Genomic DNA, 17,827 nt, shown 5'->3' with positions numbered 1-17,827 from the left:
TTAAAGCGGACCGCTGATCCTAACTGCTGCATTGGAGTGTTCTGTGGCAGTCCGTGCTGCTGAAGCCTGAAACAGACACTATCTCACCCGATCCCAATTCCTGCCACTGAGATGTAGTGCATCTGCAAATGAAAGATCTCCCTCTTTAGTAGACTATAACAAACCTCAGCTGCTCCTGCTGGAAAATGTGGAGCGGATTTGTTAGAAGTAGATAGAAAAAAATATGAAAGTGTAACTAAGCATTAAACTTGCTTGTAAACATCCTCTACATGTAAAATGTATAAAAAAGATTATTTTGAGGAACTGTTAAGATAAGCGTATAGAAAAATACCATTTTCATATGACATTGTGAGCAACACAATAACAAAGACTTCACCTGATAAAACTTTCAGTATTTTATTCATTTGTACATCTCCATCCTCTTGTTCCCCCTGAAAGTAAACATGATCATACAGATGATAAGTACTTCTAATATATATTTTTGACAGTTTTACAGCCCCTGTACAAGAGCATGGATTTCATGGAGTTCACATCTACATCAGCAACATCAGTTTCTTTGTCCAAAGAACCGAGAACAAGCATATATGGGATTGGGAGCTGAGAGAGAGAGAGATAGAGAGAGAGATAAAGTGTGGGGTTTTGGGTTAACAGACAATGAGTGAAGGCATATACAGAAGCAGCTCCATCGGGATCAACTATGTACAATACAAACCATTCATACAAATTAGGCTCTAGGATATAGAATTCATTACATTACAGTGTATTATAAGTGACAATGAGCAAGCCCTCCAACCATTCCTGGATCTCATTCAACTACAGGACGCAGCTCGGGCCGACCAATCCGCAATTATTACAGTACAGCTTCTTTGTAATAGGTAGAAAACATGCCTGTAGTTTAAGGCCTGCTCATAACCAGCAGGACAAAGCCATTCTCCTCATCTTTGGGCCTTTGGGCTGGGAGGAATAACTCAAGAACCTGTGGGAACTCCAGGGCTGTTCGAAAGTTTGTAGGTGGAGGAAACATTGAAACTCTGATCGCAAAAAATAATCCTGCAACATCACTTCTGAGGCAAACTACCACCTAAACGGAAAAGTCCTACTGTATCTACACCCTCATGGCCTCTTGGCAGTTCTAATAAACATGTAAGCACTTAAACAAATAAACTAATTAAACAAATACTCAAAATCAATCAAACACTTGCACATTTCTAAATTAAAACAACATTTAGTGAGTCTACATGGTCATACAATAAACACCCCAGGGGTAAAATAATATTCCAAGAACAGTAAAAGATATATAAACAATAAATTAACAATAATATATGCTGTAACTTAAAGGATGAAAGTTTTCGTGTGGTACTTGTGCAAATAGCCAAATTTTTCTCTTTTCAAGTCATTTTAATAGATCCGGGCCATGAGCGCATGGTATGGGCGGTACGGGGAACATGTATTTGTTGTGGATGGGGAGAGAGCTCCATCCTTGCCTCTCGTTGTCCTTCACGTGGGTGATGTCAGGTGCTATCTTCAGCCCGAAGGGAAGTAAGGAGTATCGCTGTGGTAGTTATAATCTGGGCAGACTTTCTGCACTAGCTTGTAGTCGGTGCTGTAGAAGGAGATGTAAATGCAAATGACTTTGAAGGGCTTTGAGCAGAGCCAGGATACGTGGCTTTGCGTCTGCTCCTGGTAACATGTCTTGGACGGGTCGAAGTTGCAGAGCGTATTCTTGGAACCCCTTTCCACCTTCTCGTACTCGATGCGGCAGTTGAAGGACTTGGAGTCCTTGGAGTCGATGACCGACTGCTGGGCCGTCAAGTCAAACTCAACGATTTTGCTAGGCGGGACCAAGCTGACGGACACGTTTCCCTGGCCCGTGGAGTTATGGCGGAAGAAGACGCTGAAGGTGCCGTTGCCGTGATCGACGATCTTTCCGGTGATCAGTAGGTTGAGCTTGACCGTTTTGATGTTGGAGTGGAAATCGCCCCAGCCGAACATTTTCTTGAACTTGCCCGTCTTGACCATCGGCCGCCGTTTGGCTCGAGGCCTGGAGTCCTGCAGGTCCGTGGTATTCCTCAGCCAGTCCCACAGGTCCTGCTCTGAGTAAGGCTCCGGAGTGTCATAGTGCAGATCCAGGGCTGTTGCGTTTTCTTTCCCGTGGAGAGTCTGTGATAGAAGTCGACTGATGGATAAGTCCTTACTGCTTTCTGTCCATATATGCTTTAGCGTCGACTTGGGGCTCCCTGATTTGAGCAGCTCCGACTTCCCCGGGATAGAACCGTGGGCACTTGAAACCTAAGAAAGCAAGATGAAAAGGACGTTATTGAGCCGTCTTAACCTTAAAGAGCTACAGAAGAGGCATAATGCAAAACAAGCAAGCATTTCATCCAGCGCCGCTCAACAGGAAAAAGGAATTAAGTGGATATTACTCTTGATTCAGAAGATATTGACCCCTCACCCCCACACAATCATGTAGTCTTCTACTCAACAGACAGATCAAATGGATTAGGATGAGGGGAAAAAAAAGATAATCGATCGAGCCTGCAAGCTTCAATTTGCAACGTGTTAGCTGACAGGAGCCGTCTGGGAAATGGAACGGAGCGTGGCGAATGAGAAAAAGAATACAACGATCAAACTCGCCACGTCTTGTGGTCGGGGAGGGGATCTCCGCTGGCCCTCCCTGATAATACCAGTGACTATTCTTTGAGTAAAGAGCAGACTATTAACCAGCCGGTGCTCCTTGAATTGATGATTGATGAACCACTGGGTTCTCTCCATTTAGTGCAGATGAGTCGAATTAGGTCCATACAGGGCCTGGCGGAGCGCCGTGACATTGATTGCCTGATGTCTACTGTAAGATCTGACAGCAGATCCGTCTTGCGGTGGTTTTTGCATCTCGAGGGCTACCCCTGGGATCGATAGTTAGAAAATAAGGTCTCGCTACCAATCTGCCTGACCCTTCGGACAGAATTGCCTCACAGCACGTGCAAAATCGAGGGCGATGCGGGTCCATTTTAAACACAGCGCTGGGTGGGAGCGAGTCCACGTGGCTCACTTAAGCATTTCACGTTGTGAACCTGAAAGGTAATCGATATCTGACTTGACGAGTGGTTCAAAATGCAAATTAAGAGCTTAAGTTAAAACTTGGGAATTGCACAATAGCAAGCCTGGTAGTATTAAACAAAAAACAAAAAAACGAATGAATGAATGAAACCACAGAACTCAACATGCACCCCTACCTGACAAGCACCCACACTAGTGATGAAGAACCCTGGGAGGAGAGTTCAAATATGTTTCCGATGAAATTAAGGATCATTACTCTTCCTCATGTGTGGAGTAAGAGGCCTTGCCCTGTACTAAAGGAGAGTAATATGTTTTGCGCTCTGGGAGCATGATTAAAGACAGAGCTATTATTTATTAATGGCTAATTGCTGAAGGGGCAATACAAACATTCCAAGGCTGAGCAAGTTTCAAGGAGCTATTTGTGTGAAGTTCAGTGCAGCCTGACTGACTGGGAGGGCACTTGCATTGATAAATGGATCTTTACAGTGCCTGTTTGAACAAAATGTTGAGGGAAAAACTTGTTTTCATGTTTATGTATTCATCCTCCAATAGATTATAGTTTAATACAATTGCAAAACATCATCAAGTGTGCAGGGTGGTGTAACATACAGTCAGGATCAAGCTAGTCATGATCATAATAATATGAATAATTATTGTATAATAATTCTTACTACTCCTACTAACAATTTCAATAATACTTTTAAATCTGTTTAATTGATTTTCAATTGTTTTATTTTTATATTATTCTATGACACTAATTTAATATGTTTTCTGATTATTAATTACCAAATAAACTGCCAAATAAACATTTATTATTTTACTGCAGAGAGATTTGCCAACAGACAAATAAGTTTAAAGGACATTATAGCAAAATATTTGATAGCATAATGGTGCAATTGACCAATCAGAATACAACATTTCAGATATTCAGGCTAATTAAGTCATTAATGAGTCTTATAAGTGTTAGAATTTTAGCTCAAATCCGACTTTTACCAAAAATCAATAGGATATTAAGTAAAGATGTTCCATAAAAATATTTTGTAAATTTCCTACCATAAATATAGCAAAACTTAATTTTTGATTAGTAATATGCATTGCTAAACACGTAATTTGGACAACTTTTGAGCTGATTTTCTCAGCATTTCGATTTTTTTTTGCACCCTCAGATTTAAGATTTTCAAATAGTTGTGTCACGGCAAAATATTGTTCTATCCTAACATTTAAAAACTGCTAGTTAAAAGGTAAAGGTAAATCCAGAGACTTGCACTGAAAAACAGACTTTGGCTTCAGTGTCTAAGTCTTTGCCTTTGGCTAGTCTGTGTCTGTCCACCTTTGGCGACCTTAAAAAGCTGTCACGTGGACAGCACAAACAGCAAAACACTGGCCAGGAGTCAGTTCTCCTGGGCATAAAGCCTGCACACATAGCGGATGTCTGAACGCGAGCCTTGGTCTGTCCAGTCTGTCTTGCCATGGCGGGCTTGGATCCAGCCCGACTGCTGGAGCTTTACGAAGCCAGCTGCAGTGCTCACCTGAGGCAACAGTGCATCTGGTAAACACATTCGGGGGGGAGTCACGGCCAAGCCCTTCCCACCTCACCCACTGAGAGCCGGCCAGCCAGGCACAAACAGCTGGGTTCCCCCAGGCACTGCACTGCATCAGGTCAGCAAGAGCAGCATGTGTACACCAATCTGTGTGCCTGGTGTGAGTCTTAATGAGTCTGCCTGCTTTAAGAACTTCAAGGCTGACAGATCAGATCATATTGGTTACATTCTTAATCCCAACAGCAAGCCCAACGACAACAAACATTATAAATATTTAAAGGATTTTACAAATGCAAACATGGTTCATTCAGACAATACAGGAGTCCTGACATGCTGTTCAACAACGCTGGGAGTGTACAAAAAGACGTTTTTAATATTAACTAGTTGGAGCATTGCATACATTCCTCTTCTGGACTGTTTTTTTCATGGTGGGACAATCAAAAACCAATGCAAGATGTGTAACAACAGCCTAAGATGTCCATCTGAATATTAGTGCTGGGATAAATTTAAAGATCTAACAAATTCAAGATGGTTTTATTGTGCAAATATTGAAAGAAGTAAACTTTTTTAAATGACAGACAGAAGTTTTGAATGCTGTGTGTAAACGTGATTAACACAACATGAGAATGGACAAGAATTCCACATTCAGTGTGCAAGGACCTTGAGTCTGAAATTTTTTTTTGAACCTGATCTGATATTTTTTTATGTCGGATTTAAGTTTCGGATGCAGTGTGTAAATGTGATTGACACAACGTGAGGTTGTATTTATTTTTTAACGTGCCAAAATTTTAGACAAGAATTTCAGATTCTATGTGCAAAGACCTTGAGTTCGAAATTTTAATGCAAAAAAACCACGGAAAATGATGGACAAAAGTTTTGGATAGAGTGTGTAAACGTGGCTGACACAACGTGAGTTCATATTTATTTTTTAACGTGTGAAAATTCCGAAGCACCTTGAGTCCGCAAAAATTAAACCCTATCTGAATTTTTTTTTTTTTTATGAAAAATGAAAGTTGTGGATATAGTGTGTAAACATTATTGACACAACATGAGGTTGTATTAATTTTTAACATCCAGAATTTTCAGATTCAATGTGCAAAGACCTTGAGTCTAAAGCTTGTGTTTTTTCATATGTGTAAAAACAAAACTTAACCCAATCCGAGATTTTTTATTTTTTTATTTTAGGACGAAAGTTTCAGATGCAGTGTGTAAATGTGATTGACACAGTGCGAGGTCGTATTCATTTTTTTAACGTTTTGGAGGAGAATTTCGGATTCAGTGTGCAAGGACCTTAAGTCCAAAAGTTTTTTCAGATGCGAAAAACAGAAAATTGAACCAGATCCATTTTTTTTTATGATGAACGAAAATTCTGGATGCAGTGTGTAAATGTGATTGACATAACGTGAGGTTGTATTTATTTTTTTAATGTGTGAAAATTTCTGGACGAGAAATTTGGATTCAGTGTGCAAGGATCTGAGTCCAACATTTTCTTAGCCTTTATTTCGGATGGAAAAAACAGAAAATCAAAGCGTTTTTTTTTTTTTTTTTTTTATGACAGACAAAAGATTCGGATGTAGTGTGTAAATGTGATTGACACAATGTGAGCTCATATACATTTTTCAATGTGCAAAAATTTTGAACGAGAATTTTGGATTCAGTGTGCAAGGACCTTAAGTCCAACATTTTTGTATGCGTTTTTTTTAAGATGCCAAAACACAAAACAAATGTAACCCATGAGGTTGTATTTATTTATGCAAAAAACAGAAAATTTAACTTGATTCAATTTTTTTATGACAGACGAAAGTTTTGGATGCAGTGTGTTAACATGATTTACACAATGTGAGATCATATTTATTTTTTAACATGTAAAACGTTTGGATGGTAATTTTAAATTCAGTGTGTTTTTTTAGTGTGGGTCTTTTTCGGATGCAAAAAAACAGAAAATTGAACCCTATCTTATTATTTCAAAAAGTTTTGGATGCAGTATGTAAACGTGACTGACACAACACGAGGTTGTATTTATTTTCAAACATGCAAATATTTCATATTCAGTTTTCAGTGACCTTGAGTCCAAAATTTTCTGATGCAAAAAACACATAAAATTGAACCCGAGTTGAAAGTTTTGGATGCAGTGTGTAAATGTGATTTTTAAGTGATTTTTTAAGGTCCTTGCACACTGAGTCCAAAATTCGCAAATTGGGTTTAATTGTATGCATTTGTTGCATACTAAAAAACGCATACGAAAAGCTGTCAACAAATAAGTCTTTATACAAATAAGGGGTCTGAGCTTATTTACACAGCACACTGTTTATTTTGGTCACACATACACATCACTTATGTGTACCCCTGATAATATAATTTCATATAATAAATGACATAAAATATGTGATATATTATTTTATATACAAATATTAAAAAGTGTAAGAAAAAAAATACACTGAATAGTTATCAAAGAAAGACATGTGAGTGCAAATTCTATTCAGTGACTTGCAAAATAAGATTTTTCAGAATTACAAACAGCCTCATACAGAATGGTGTGCACATTTCTAACAGAAAATACACTGCAACATGAAGAAGTAAAAATGTAGTGAGCAGTTTAAGACCACTGACCGTACTTAACCTTGAAATACTTGCTCTATGACTGCACTGCAGTACCAACCAACGGCAAGAATCAGACTCTGCTTGCCTAAGATAAGCCAGAGCTACATTTGGTCCTAATTAATGATAGCAGATTAAATGGAATAATTACGCAGACTAATTCTGAAAATGCAATTATGTTATTGCCGCACATTTGTGTTTCTATTTGAATGTTAATTTGCACTAATTAAGGTATTAATATGCATCAATAAGTCAACGGCAGTGTTAGCTAGCATATTATTGACACATTGATTACATCGCCAAGGCTGTTTAGTTAGCAAGTGAAACATTACAATATGCTTGTTTCCAGCAGCATTTCTGCAGGTGTACATATCTGTAAAACTTGTCCATTAAAGAGAACATTATGATTAGCTTTTCAAAATCATAATCAGACTTGGCTTCAGGGGCTGTCCTTTAAAAAGAAACGATCAAGATCAAGATTATTATTAATACATATCACAGAAAAATGTATCATAAATTGAAAGAGTGTGTGTGTGTGTATTATATTATATTATAGATTTTTAGTTCTATATATATATATACTCAAAATTGCCATACTTATGTCTACATTATGGAGGGTAAGTACTCTTGCCGTGTGAGGTAACTTCCTTTCAGAGTCATATTGTCTCTTTGACAGAGCTGACGTATGAAACAGCAGGTGGACTAAAGGTCAAGCGATAATGACCACTGTTATAATAGCTTTTGTAAAACAACGGTAGTAAAAGAATGAGCAGAGGGAGTAGATAAAGCCTGGAGTAGAGAAAGAACGGCCTCAACTGTGACCCTGAGAGCACATTTCACCACTTACCTTTAAACTACAGTAAAACGCTAAACGTGAAGTGAGAGGAGAATTACAAAACATGTCCGCCTAAGATAAACGTCCCAGAGAAAACACGGCCCTTATCAATAAAACCGCTAAGTCGAGGCCAAAAACCTCCACCGTGCAAAACAATATGCCATAAAAATGTTCATGGGATCATTCTGGTACCTCACTTTAACAACCTCCCAAACAACGTTTACAGCCTGGGAGATGAGATAAAACGGTGCATATCTTCTTCCTCCTCAGCAATTCACTGCCATTCGCAACCTAGACGCTTAAACAAGGCACCTCATGCTGCGGCCGTCCTGAGAGAAATGAAAAGGAAAGGCAAAAATGAAGATGGATTTCAACTAAATCCACTTCTGCTAACAAAGCACTCGCAGGCTTTGCCAGCCCCCCTTTCCTCGCCGCCTGCTGCTTGCGTTTGGTTTGTAGGAGTGTGAGGCATTGCACGGGCCCATTAGCGGCATAACTAAGCACTCTGCTTTAGGATGGGCCGCTGGGGCAGAGGTACGCTTGCTGCAAGAGTTGGACAGCTGCTAAGCAGCCATGGAATATCAGGCTGTGACCATGCACTAGAACTGCCTAATGGTGTCATAAGAAGACCATTAGACGCACCATTAAAGCGGGCTGTCATGCTCGTTGTGTACAGCAGCCAGTGTGTGTTTGTAACAATGCCGTGGACTCCCCTGATACACTCAAGTAGGTATTGCAACACAAGTGTAACACAGACCGTACAGAAACCATTCTGTATTTCATATCATACAAGATGCCCAGTATCCATTTACGAATATAATTATGAAAGAACCACATGAGAATATTCAAACACAATTGGCCGTGTTTACAGATTTAGGTAACAATCCCTTCAACGTCCCTGCCTGGTGGAATGATCTTCCCACCCCCATCCGGAATGCAGACTCCATTACTGTCTTCAAGCGACTGCTGAAAACCCATCTTTTTCGACACTATCTGACTCAATAAAAAAAAAAAAAATATATATATATATATATATATATATATATTTTCCTCTCTTTCCTGATCTTCCCTTTCTAGCCCGTACTCATCTAACAACGCCTGTCATACGGTATTTTTGAGCACTTCCTATGTTGATCTGCCTCCTTAGGATGAATCACTTGTTGTATTCCCAATTGTAAGTCGCTTTGGATAAAAGCGTCTGCTAAATGAATAAATGTAAATGTAAATGTAACAATTAAAGGGAACCCCAGGTATTAAGACTTGTATAGCTTGATATAATGTAAATGATCAATAAAAAATGAACGTTATTTTTTTTAAAATCCACTGTTTTATACATATTTTGGACTACGGGGGTGTCATTATTTTGATGAAGTAAAAGGGTTGTACTATGTGAGCTACTGGCGCTACCTGTTGCTATTTTTACCACAACACAACTCTGATTGGAAAACAATATCAACATTTGTTTTCCAGGGATTAGGCTAATTTTACATTGGCAAAAAACAGCAAACAACAAAACATGATGATACATATGTGACCCTGGACCACAAAACCAGTCTTAAGCCGCTGGGGTATATTTGTAGCAATAGCCAAAAATACATTGTATGGGTCAAAATTATTGATTTTTTGATGTCAAAAATCATTAGGAAATTAAGTAAAGATCATGTTCCATGAAGATTCCTACTGTAAACCTATCAAAATGTAATTTTTGATTAGTAATATGCATTGCTAAGAACTTAATTTGGAGAACTTTAAAGGTGATTTTATCAGTATTTGCACTGATTTTTTGCACCCTTACGCCGGTTTCACACCGCAAGCGTGAGCTTCATGTCAGCGTAACTACAGCGTTACTGCAGCTGCAGACTCGCAGGAGTATTCACACTGGAAGCGATTGTAGAGCGTGCAGTGCAGCAGTTCCAAAGCATTTATTTAGTAATCAGCTTTTCTCTGTGAAACTGATTACAGGTAAATATGAAATTAATAATGAAACTGCAGAAGCAGATTCAACCCAGGCCTTTTCCTTCGAAGATAAGTATTAAGTAATACTTAACTTTTTCTATGAGAGCTGTGTGTGGAGGGAGTGGAGTGTTTTTCTGAATGTTTCATCTATTTGCGCACAATATTTTGAACTATACTGTGTGTAGCTGTGTTTTGTGTGTTGCGATGTGTTCATTGTCAAACTCAAAAATAGATTATTTTTATTATAACTTTTTTTTTAAATGGCATTATTTGAGAAATTAATAATTTTATTTTATTGACCAAATATTAGTTTGTCGTATATTTTTTCATTCGATCAGATAACATTTGAAGCTGTCATTTGATGATGTTACAACGTGCTCCCCACCCACGGGGCATGTTGTCACATTTCACTTTCTTTCTATTGAGGTAAATAACGAAAAACGTATACACTGTAATTATGAAACAAAGCGACATATTTGTACTAGACAAACAACATTTACACAAACTGAGAAATGCAAAAAGTGTTACTTTGTGCTCCCCTAATCATAAAGCTGCACATGAATGAGGTAAAATGTGGGTAGCGCTAGAGCCTGTGTATTTTTTTCTTCTTTTATTATTATTATTATCATTATTATAATTATTTTACCTTTAGTTACACAGTGCTTTATACAATCCAAGACTCAATCATATCAGCTTTTTCTCGATGCAAAAAAAAGAAAAGAAAAGAAAAGAAAAGAAAAGAAAAGAAAAGAAAAGAAAAGAAAAGAAAAGAAAAGAAAAGAAAAAATAATTCCGCCTTAAAACATTTTGTAATTTTTTGGCTATTTTTTTACACCATGCTTGCACCTAAACTGAATATATAAAAACACGTTTATATCTTCTGTAGCCTAGGCCTACATATTTTGGATTCTTCATTTTCTTTTGATAACGATTCTTGTTAAACTCACTAGACATGCGTATTAGCCTATATGTGCATTTTAAGCTTGTTCTATGCATTTATAGATTTTTTTTGTGTGAAATCTTATTTATTTTGGCCATCAAAAGTGTACTGTCACTTTATTTGAGCGTGAGCAGCGCAGCAAAAATAGACTCGGCGCCGAAACCATCGCTTCAGCGCTGCTCACGCTACGCTCCTGCTTGACGCTCACGCGCTGCTCCTGTTGCCGGTGTGAATGCACTCGTTTGTTAACATGGGCGCCAAAAAAAATACGCTTTACGCTGCTCACGCTTGCGGTGTGAAACGGGCCTTAGATTTACCCTTTAAATATTGTCCTATCCTAACAAACCATACATCAATAGAAAGCTTATTTATTGAGCTTTCATATGATGTATATATCTCAGTTTTGTCAAATTTAACCTTATGACTGGTTTTGTGGTCCAGGGTCACATATGGTCACAACACGTATTTGCAGCGAAGAAAACATAATAAAGCTAGATTATATATACAGTATAATGAATTAATAGGCCTGTACAATAAATATTTTTATTGAAGTAACAAAACAAAATAAAAAGTGTGCAACAAGTAGCTAGTATGCCGAGTTTTGGTTCATTTTTGTGGTGCGTGAAAGAAAACCAAGACGGCTGAAAGTGGCATCCTATTTTTCTTTATTTTACAAAAGCACAAACCGTTTACAGTTTTGATTATCTGTATGACGAGAAGGAGTAGTTGTTTCCACTGTTAGAAGGAAAAAAAAGTGATTGTGTCTGCACCGCACATGCGCACAGTTAAGTATTGCTAACTTGACAGTGCAGCATTTTCATTATCATAATAAAATACAGTCAGCCAATACATCTTAAATACGAAAATATTTGGATTTGTGCCGAATGAGAGACCTAACGTCAGTTTTAGTTTCACATAAAATTAATAGTTTTGGTCAGTGTTTTATATAGCCTAGTTTCTTATACTTTTCATTCTTGTTCTTTTCTGGATACTGTTAAATTGAAAGGATTTTTTTGTGGAGTGAGGGGAACTAAAATAGCCTAGCCTAGCTATGTTTATAGTGTTTGTAAACATTTCACGACTACATTAGGCCTATTTCTGAATGTAATAATCAAATGCGTTTTATATATTTTTTTCTTTTAAAAACGCAATTTTATTTTATTTTAACCATGCAGCAAACGTTTTAAAATATTTTGATATATGACCTTTTTAAACCATTTAACTGTATTAATTGGTCAAAATTCTCAATGTCGGTTAACCATTAACAGGTTAAAATGAGCATCCCTAGCCGTACCTTTGATTTTTTTTCCCACAAGGAGTCTAAACACCCCTGGATATTGAGTGAAATCTGCTCTGAGAAACTCCTTCAGTGGCTGCGGTGTCATGACAAACGTCAGCATGTTTTCATCCTGCCAGAATGGCATCTAGCGTTTCTTGTCTCCGCCGTTTGTAAGCTCTTTCAGTAGCTGTGCTCTACTAAAAGCCTCAAAGGCATCAGGGCTAAAGTGGAGAGAACAAAGACACGGGTCTTTAGGATGTTTTATTCATCCACAGGCATCTTCACTTCTCATTCTTATCACAAGGAAAGCAGTGAAGACTTATATGGCTTTTCTTGTTGCCCTTGGACTGAAAAGCCATACAATGTGGCATCGTATCAGTATTTTATTTTCTGAGATGTATTGAGGTAAAAATAGCAGAGGGTAGCACCAGTAGCGCAACCATTTGACGTCACTGAAATAATGGCAACCACAATAGTCTAAAATATGTATCAAACCATGTGTATTTTTAAAACAATGTACATTTTTCATGGGTTACTACATATTTCAGTAAGAGAATCAATGGCAGTTCTACAAATGTGTTTAGTTTAATTTGAGCACAACAGTCCAATATATTAGTCTAGCGTGCGTAGGAAAAATAATGGAAATATAGTGCAGTGGAATGCAAAAACGTTTAGTGTAAATAGTTTCAGGATTCAGAGATTCGTTTTAGGTAAACAAGCTTTGTGAGTTTTAGATCTAGTCACATGATTCAAATGCTACTCTTATAATGCAAAACAATTTAAAAGCATTCAAAGCTGCTGTACGTTGATTCATATTTGATAGATCAACTTGGTCATTGTAGGTTTGTGTCGTATTACCTGTAATAATACTCTTTTGTTACACATTTTGCCATCTTTTGTTCACTATAAGTGACATTCACCTTTATCAAGTGCGAGAATAAAAAAGGGCACTTGTTCGCACAATACAACTGTAAAACATCTGACACTCACCTGCTATATAATACGGTTGTCAATGCCCAACATTGACTGGGTGAATGCAGTCATTTAACAGCATAATAGCTACACTGTTGCACATACAGTAACATGCAAGCTCTAACAAGGCCGTTTGGAAACTGAAAGGACACATATTATGGTAAGATTACAGTGAACTGGGCTCCAGTTTTAACAATGCAAAGTTCCTAAATTCCAAAGTTCATGTATTCAAAATTATTACACATGCAACTGGCTGTTGAGAATCTTTATGTCATGATCATCTTTTAATATGCTTCTTAAAGTTCACGTATAACGTTAATAAAGTTTTTGAGTCGAAAAATTATTTTCGACGCTCATTCTAAGCTTGTGTCTGACATTTTCCTTTTTTTAAGGGGTGGTTTCTTTAAGGCTCGTCTGTAAGCTTGTGTGGCTAACATAATTTCATTGGAAACAGTATCAATGCCCTCTCACTACTGCATGTGAGTGTTTTGAAACCTATATCCATATAAAACTGCCATCATCTTTCCGCAAAAGTTTCTTTACAAACTCTCCATCACACCGTGCCTCATTTACAAAAAACCGCAGCTAACAAACAATTCTCTGACACTAGGGTGTCAATAAAAAGAAACCATCCACTTACTATATTTCTGATGCTGATGTCATTTTTTTTTAAGTCAGTACAGAGATGCAAACAAACTGAATATACTGTATACTGTATTCTGTATTCAGCAGGGATATGCCCGAATCCAAATAGCATGTTTGGAAAGGAAATGGCTTTAAAAGGTTCTACACAGCGATGCCATAGAAGAACCATTTAAAGAACCATCTCTTTCATACCTTTTTATAATCTGAAGAACCTTCTTTCGCCACAAAGAACCGTTTGTGAAACAGAAAGGTTTGTCAGATGTTAAAGGTTCTTTATGGATCCATTTAGACAAAAAAAGGTTCTTCTATGGCATCGTGAAGCACCTTTATTTTTAAGAGTGCACTACGTAAGCCCTAAGGGAATAAATACGAGAAAAATGTCAATGCTTTCTCTCGTCATTATATCATTGGGTAATTATACTGTATATATATATATTGCAGGCATCAGTGAGATGCTATTATTATGTGGGGCATTGAAATCACTTGAATGTGCATTCGCTTTTTACTTTCACTTTCGAGATTTGCAGTCGCACGTACTCTGTGTATTCTACGGAGCGGTAGTACTTACTACACATTTTCCATTAGATGTTTGTCGGTGGTGCTCAGGATCTGCAAATCATCTCTCCTTACTTTGTTTGTACTGCAATATAACAGGCTACTGCTAGCAAGCAGCTAACCATGTCCCTTTAGTGGCTCCGTAGAACACGTTATTCGTTTTCTGTGCCTTTCCGAATACAAATTCACTATTCCGGCACATCCCTGTTATCCAGTGTAGAAAGCATCAGTGATTATGGCTTCTATTTGATGCTTGTGTCAAGCATTAAGCAACTAAACACCAGTGCGATGATGTATAACTTAGTGTTGCACGATATACCAGTACTAAAAAGGTACCCTGTCCCGATACCCTGCTTTAAAAAACTAAACAATTCCGCATTTAACTAGTACTGGTATGATAAGAAAGCATTTTGATAAGAGCAGTATTAACACTGTTTATGTAGGGTCCTATGATTAAAGCGAAGAGGAAAACGTGGGCAGAATTGCAGGATCCAGTCATAAAAATGGATTTTGCCTATTGCCTATGAATGGACGCACAGTTTACTACACACATTCTGAAGCGCACGTGACACTCGTGTTTTCAGCCTCTGCCGCTTCAATACATGAGCACAGCACATGAATAAATAAACGTAATCTCTAGAACTGCTTTGAGAGTCACTTTACATTAGTTTTGAGAAATCCATTCTCATATCATATACAAACATAAACGTAAAGGCAGTAACCTGTCAAAACTAAAGTTTGGTTCAACTTGACAGAAATATGTGCCCCTGGACCACAAAACATGGCTGAAGCTGAATAACTAAGCTTTCCATTGTTGTATGATTTGTTAGGATAGGACAATATTTGGCCGCGATACAACTATTTGAAAATCTGGAATCTGAGGGTGCAAAAAAACGAAATATTGAGAAAATCGCCTTTAAAGTTGTCCAAATGAAGTTCTTAGCAATGCATATTACTAATCAAAAATTTGATATATTTACAGTAGGAAATGTACAAAATATCATCATGGAACATGATCTTTACTCAATATGCTAATGATTTTTGGCATAAAAGAAAAATTGATCATTTTGACCCATACAATGTATTTTCGGCTATTGCTACAAAAATACCTGTGCTACTTAAAACTGGTTTTGGGGTCCAGGGTCACATATTACTTAATGTAATGACAGTATTACTTCTAATAATATAAATATTATTAAAACAATATTTAAGGAATATTTACCACAATTTATTTACAAAAAATTGTAAATACAAGGCAGTATTTCTGAAAAAAATAAAAATAAATAATTCTTCATAAAATCTAATCTTTAAAAAATAATTAGATGTGCTTTTGGTTATTAAAATGTAATGAAACTATTAAAATTGGATGCATAATAGGTCCGTGTACCTACGTATAATTGGTTTTCTCGATTTTGTTTTTAAAACAAACAAACGAATAAATGATTGGTTTATGCAATATTTACATTTTCTTGAGAACACAAAAACGAATTTCATTCATATTTTCAATTTTGTTTTCATTACACGTCGTTCAAATGCAGATATTAAAAAGTCAACAAAACCAAATCGAAAAATTAAAGTTTTTTTGAACAAAGCGCGTTTTAGTACACCGGAAGCTCTCTGCTGCCACTTTCACTTGAGACGGGCGTAAACATACGGAGCCCGCAGCGTCACCTGCAGGAGAAAAATAATCAATCCGTGGCGAAGGTTTTGCAAATTGTCCCCTGAGTTTATAAACCGTTTCTGAAAAACGATAGAGTTTGGAGAGGAGAAGGTAAAAAGCAATACAAAACTGTACCGGTGATGTTAATTATTTTGCTTTCAAACTGAATGCAATGTAATAATATATATTTATTAATAACATTAACATCATGCATCTAACTCTGGGTGAAAAGCTTATAATACAATCACTAAAATATGTCGTCATAAGAATGAATAGTTTGCAAACACATTTCTAGGTTATTTAAAAATAAAACATTCATGAATTATTGTATTAGAAACATTTTACTGTCTTAAGTGCACTCATTTATTAGCCTATAAATTAAAATAATAATAATTATTATTAGTAGTATTATTTACGGTGACGCAAACAGCTTATATGCTGTTTCAGCTATTAAAATAGTTCAGGAAAGTGGTTGCTTCATTTAGTTTTTTTATTAAATTAATTTAGAAAAATGTTTAGAGCATTTTATTGTTCGTTCAATATAAGTTTTTTTTTTTAAGTAACAACCAAGCAGCCAGCGACAGACAGTGAGTTGATCATAGCCTGTGTTTGATCAGTTTTGCCTTCTCAAATCATCACGACTTGCCTACAATAAAATCTATAGGCCTAAAAGGGTTCAAGTATAAAACAATGTTAATTTCAACAATAAACTAATATAAAAGTGTTTATATTCACCGCCTGTGTTTTATCCTATTGGTAATTATTGTAAAATAAAGGCTAAAACGCTTGTGTTTTCTGAGTCAGTGTCGCAAGGATGAAGTTGCCAATCGCCATTTCCTCTTTGGACGCTTTTAGAGAGAAATTAATCTTTACAGACTACATAATGAAATAGTTTTTGTTTTTGATTTGTTCTATTTCGTTAAGTAATAATTTAAAGCTTTCTATAAATACATGTATCTTGTCCGTGAATTATGTATTCGCTGAGTTTTGCTGAGAATAACTCCTATTGAGATGACATGAGGGGTCATGTTTGTTTTCAACGTTTCAAGCACCGTTTGCAACGTTTTGTTGATATTGTGAGTGCACACAAATAAAAGTAGACCCTTTACAGTTTCGAATAATGTATTACTCGTACCTTTATGAGCAAAAATAACGGAATATTTTAAATTGTTTCCACTGCAAAAATGCAAGTGATTGTGCTGGCGCCTCCATGTCCTGCAAAGAGGCTCTCCGTACAAACGATTGCATTTGTGCCTAATAGCGCACATTTATATTATTTTAACGTTGAAATTAACATTGTTTTATACTTTAACTCTTTTAGGCCTAGATCTATATTTATTTTAGGCAAGTCGTGATTATCTGAGAAGGCAAAATTGATCAAACACAATATGATCAACTCATTCTCTGCCGCTTGCCGCTTGGTCGTTACTTTAAAAATCAAAAACTTATATTTAACGAACGAAAAAATGCTCCAAACGTTTTTTCTAAATTAACTTAATAAAAACGAAACGAAATATAATCACTTTGCGTTACATACAAAACTACACTATTTTAATAGCTGAAACAATATGCAGTTTCGTGAGAAGAGGGGAAAAAGACGTCGGGTTTGGGTCGGATTGGGGCCCATTACTGAATTCTGATAAACTCGGGCCAGCATCTAGGGCTAGGGCCTGGATTTGTAATTATTATAATTATTATAGACTAAATAAATGGGTGCACTTAAGACAGTAAACTGTTTATTATAATGAATGCTTTATTTTTAAATAACCTTTTACAGCTTTAGAAATGT

At 36.8% G+C, this 17,827-nt stretch overlaps 1 protein-coding gene across 1 annotated transcript in view; it reads right to left on the bottom strand.

The window, feature by feature from the left end:
- Positions 1-382: 382 nt before the first annotated feature.
- The window catches only part of nxph1 (neurexophilin 1), a 34,390-nt gene continuing 16,945 nt past the window's right edge, over positions 383-17,827 (bottom strand). The window contains exon 2 of the mRNA XM_073822136.1: positions 383-2,289. Within this exon, the coding sequence (XP_073678237.1) occupies positions 1,525-2,289 (765 nt within the window). The 3' untranslated portion in view covers positions 383-1,524. The remainder of the gene's footprint in view (positions 2,290-17,827) is intronic.

Source organism: Garra rufa, chromosome 17 (genome assembly GCF_049309525.1).
Source record: "Garra rufa chromosome 17, GarRuf1.0, whole genome shotgun sequence".
In the NCBI taxonomy this organism is placed as follows: domain Eukaryota; kingdom Metazoa; phylum Chordata; class Actinopteri; order Cypriniformes; family Cyprinidae; genus Garra; species Garra rufa.
The sequence above is the reverse complement of the archived record's forward strand: the minus strand, read 5'-3'. Positions and strand labels throughout refer to the sequence as shown.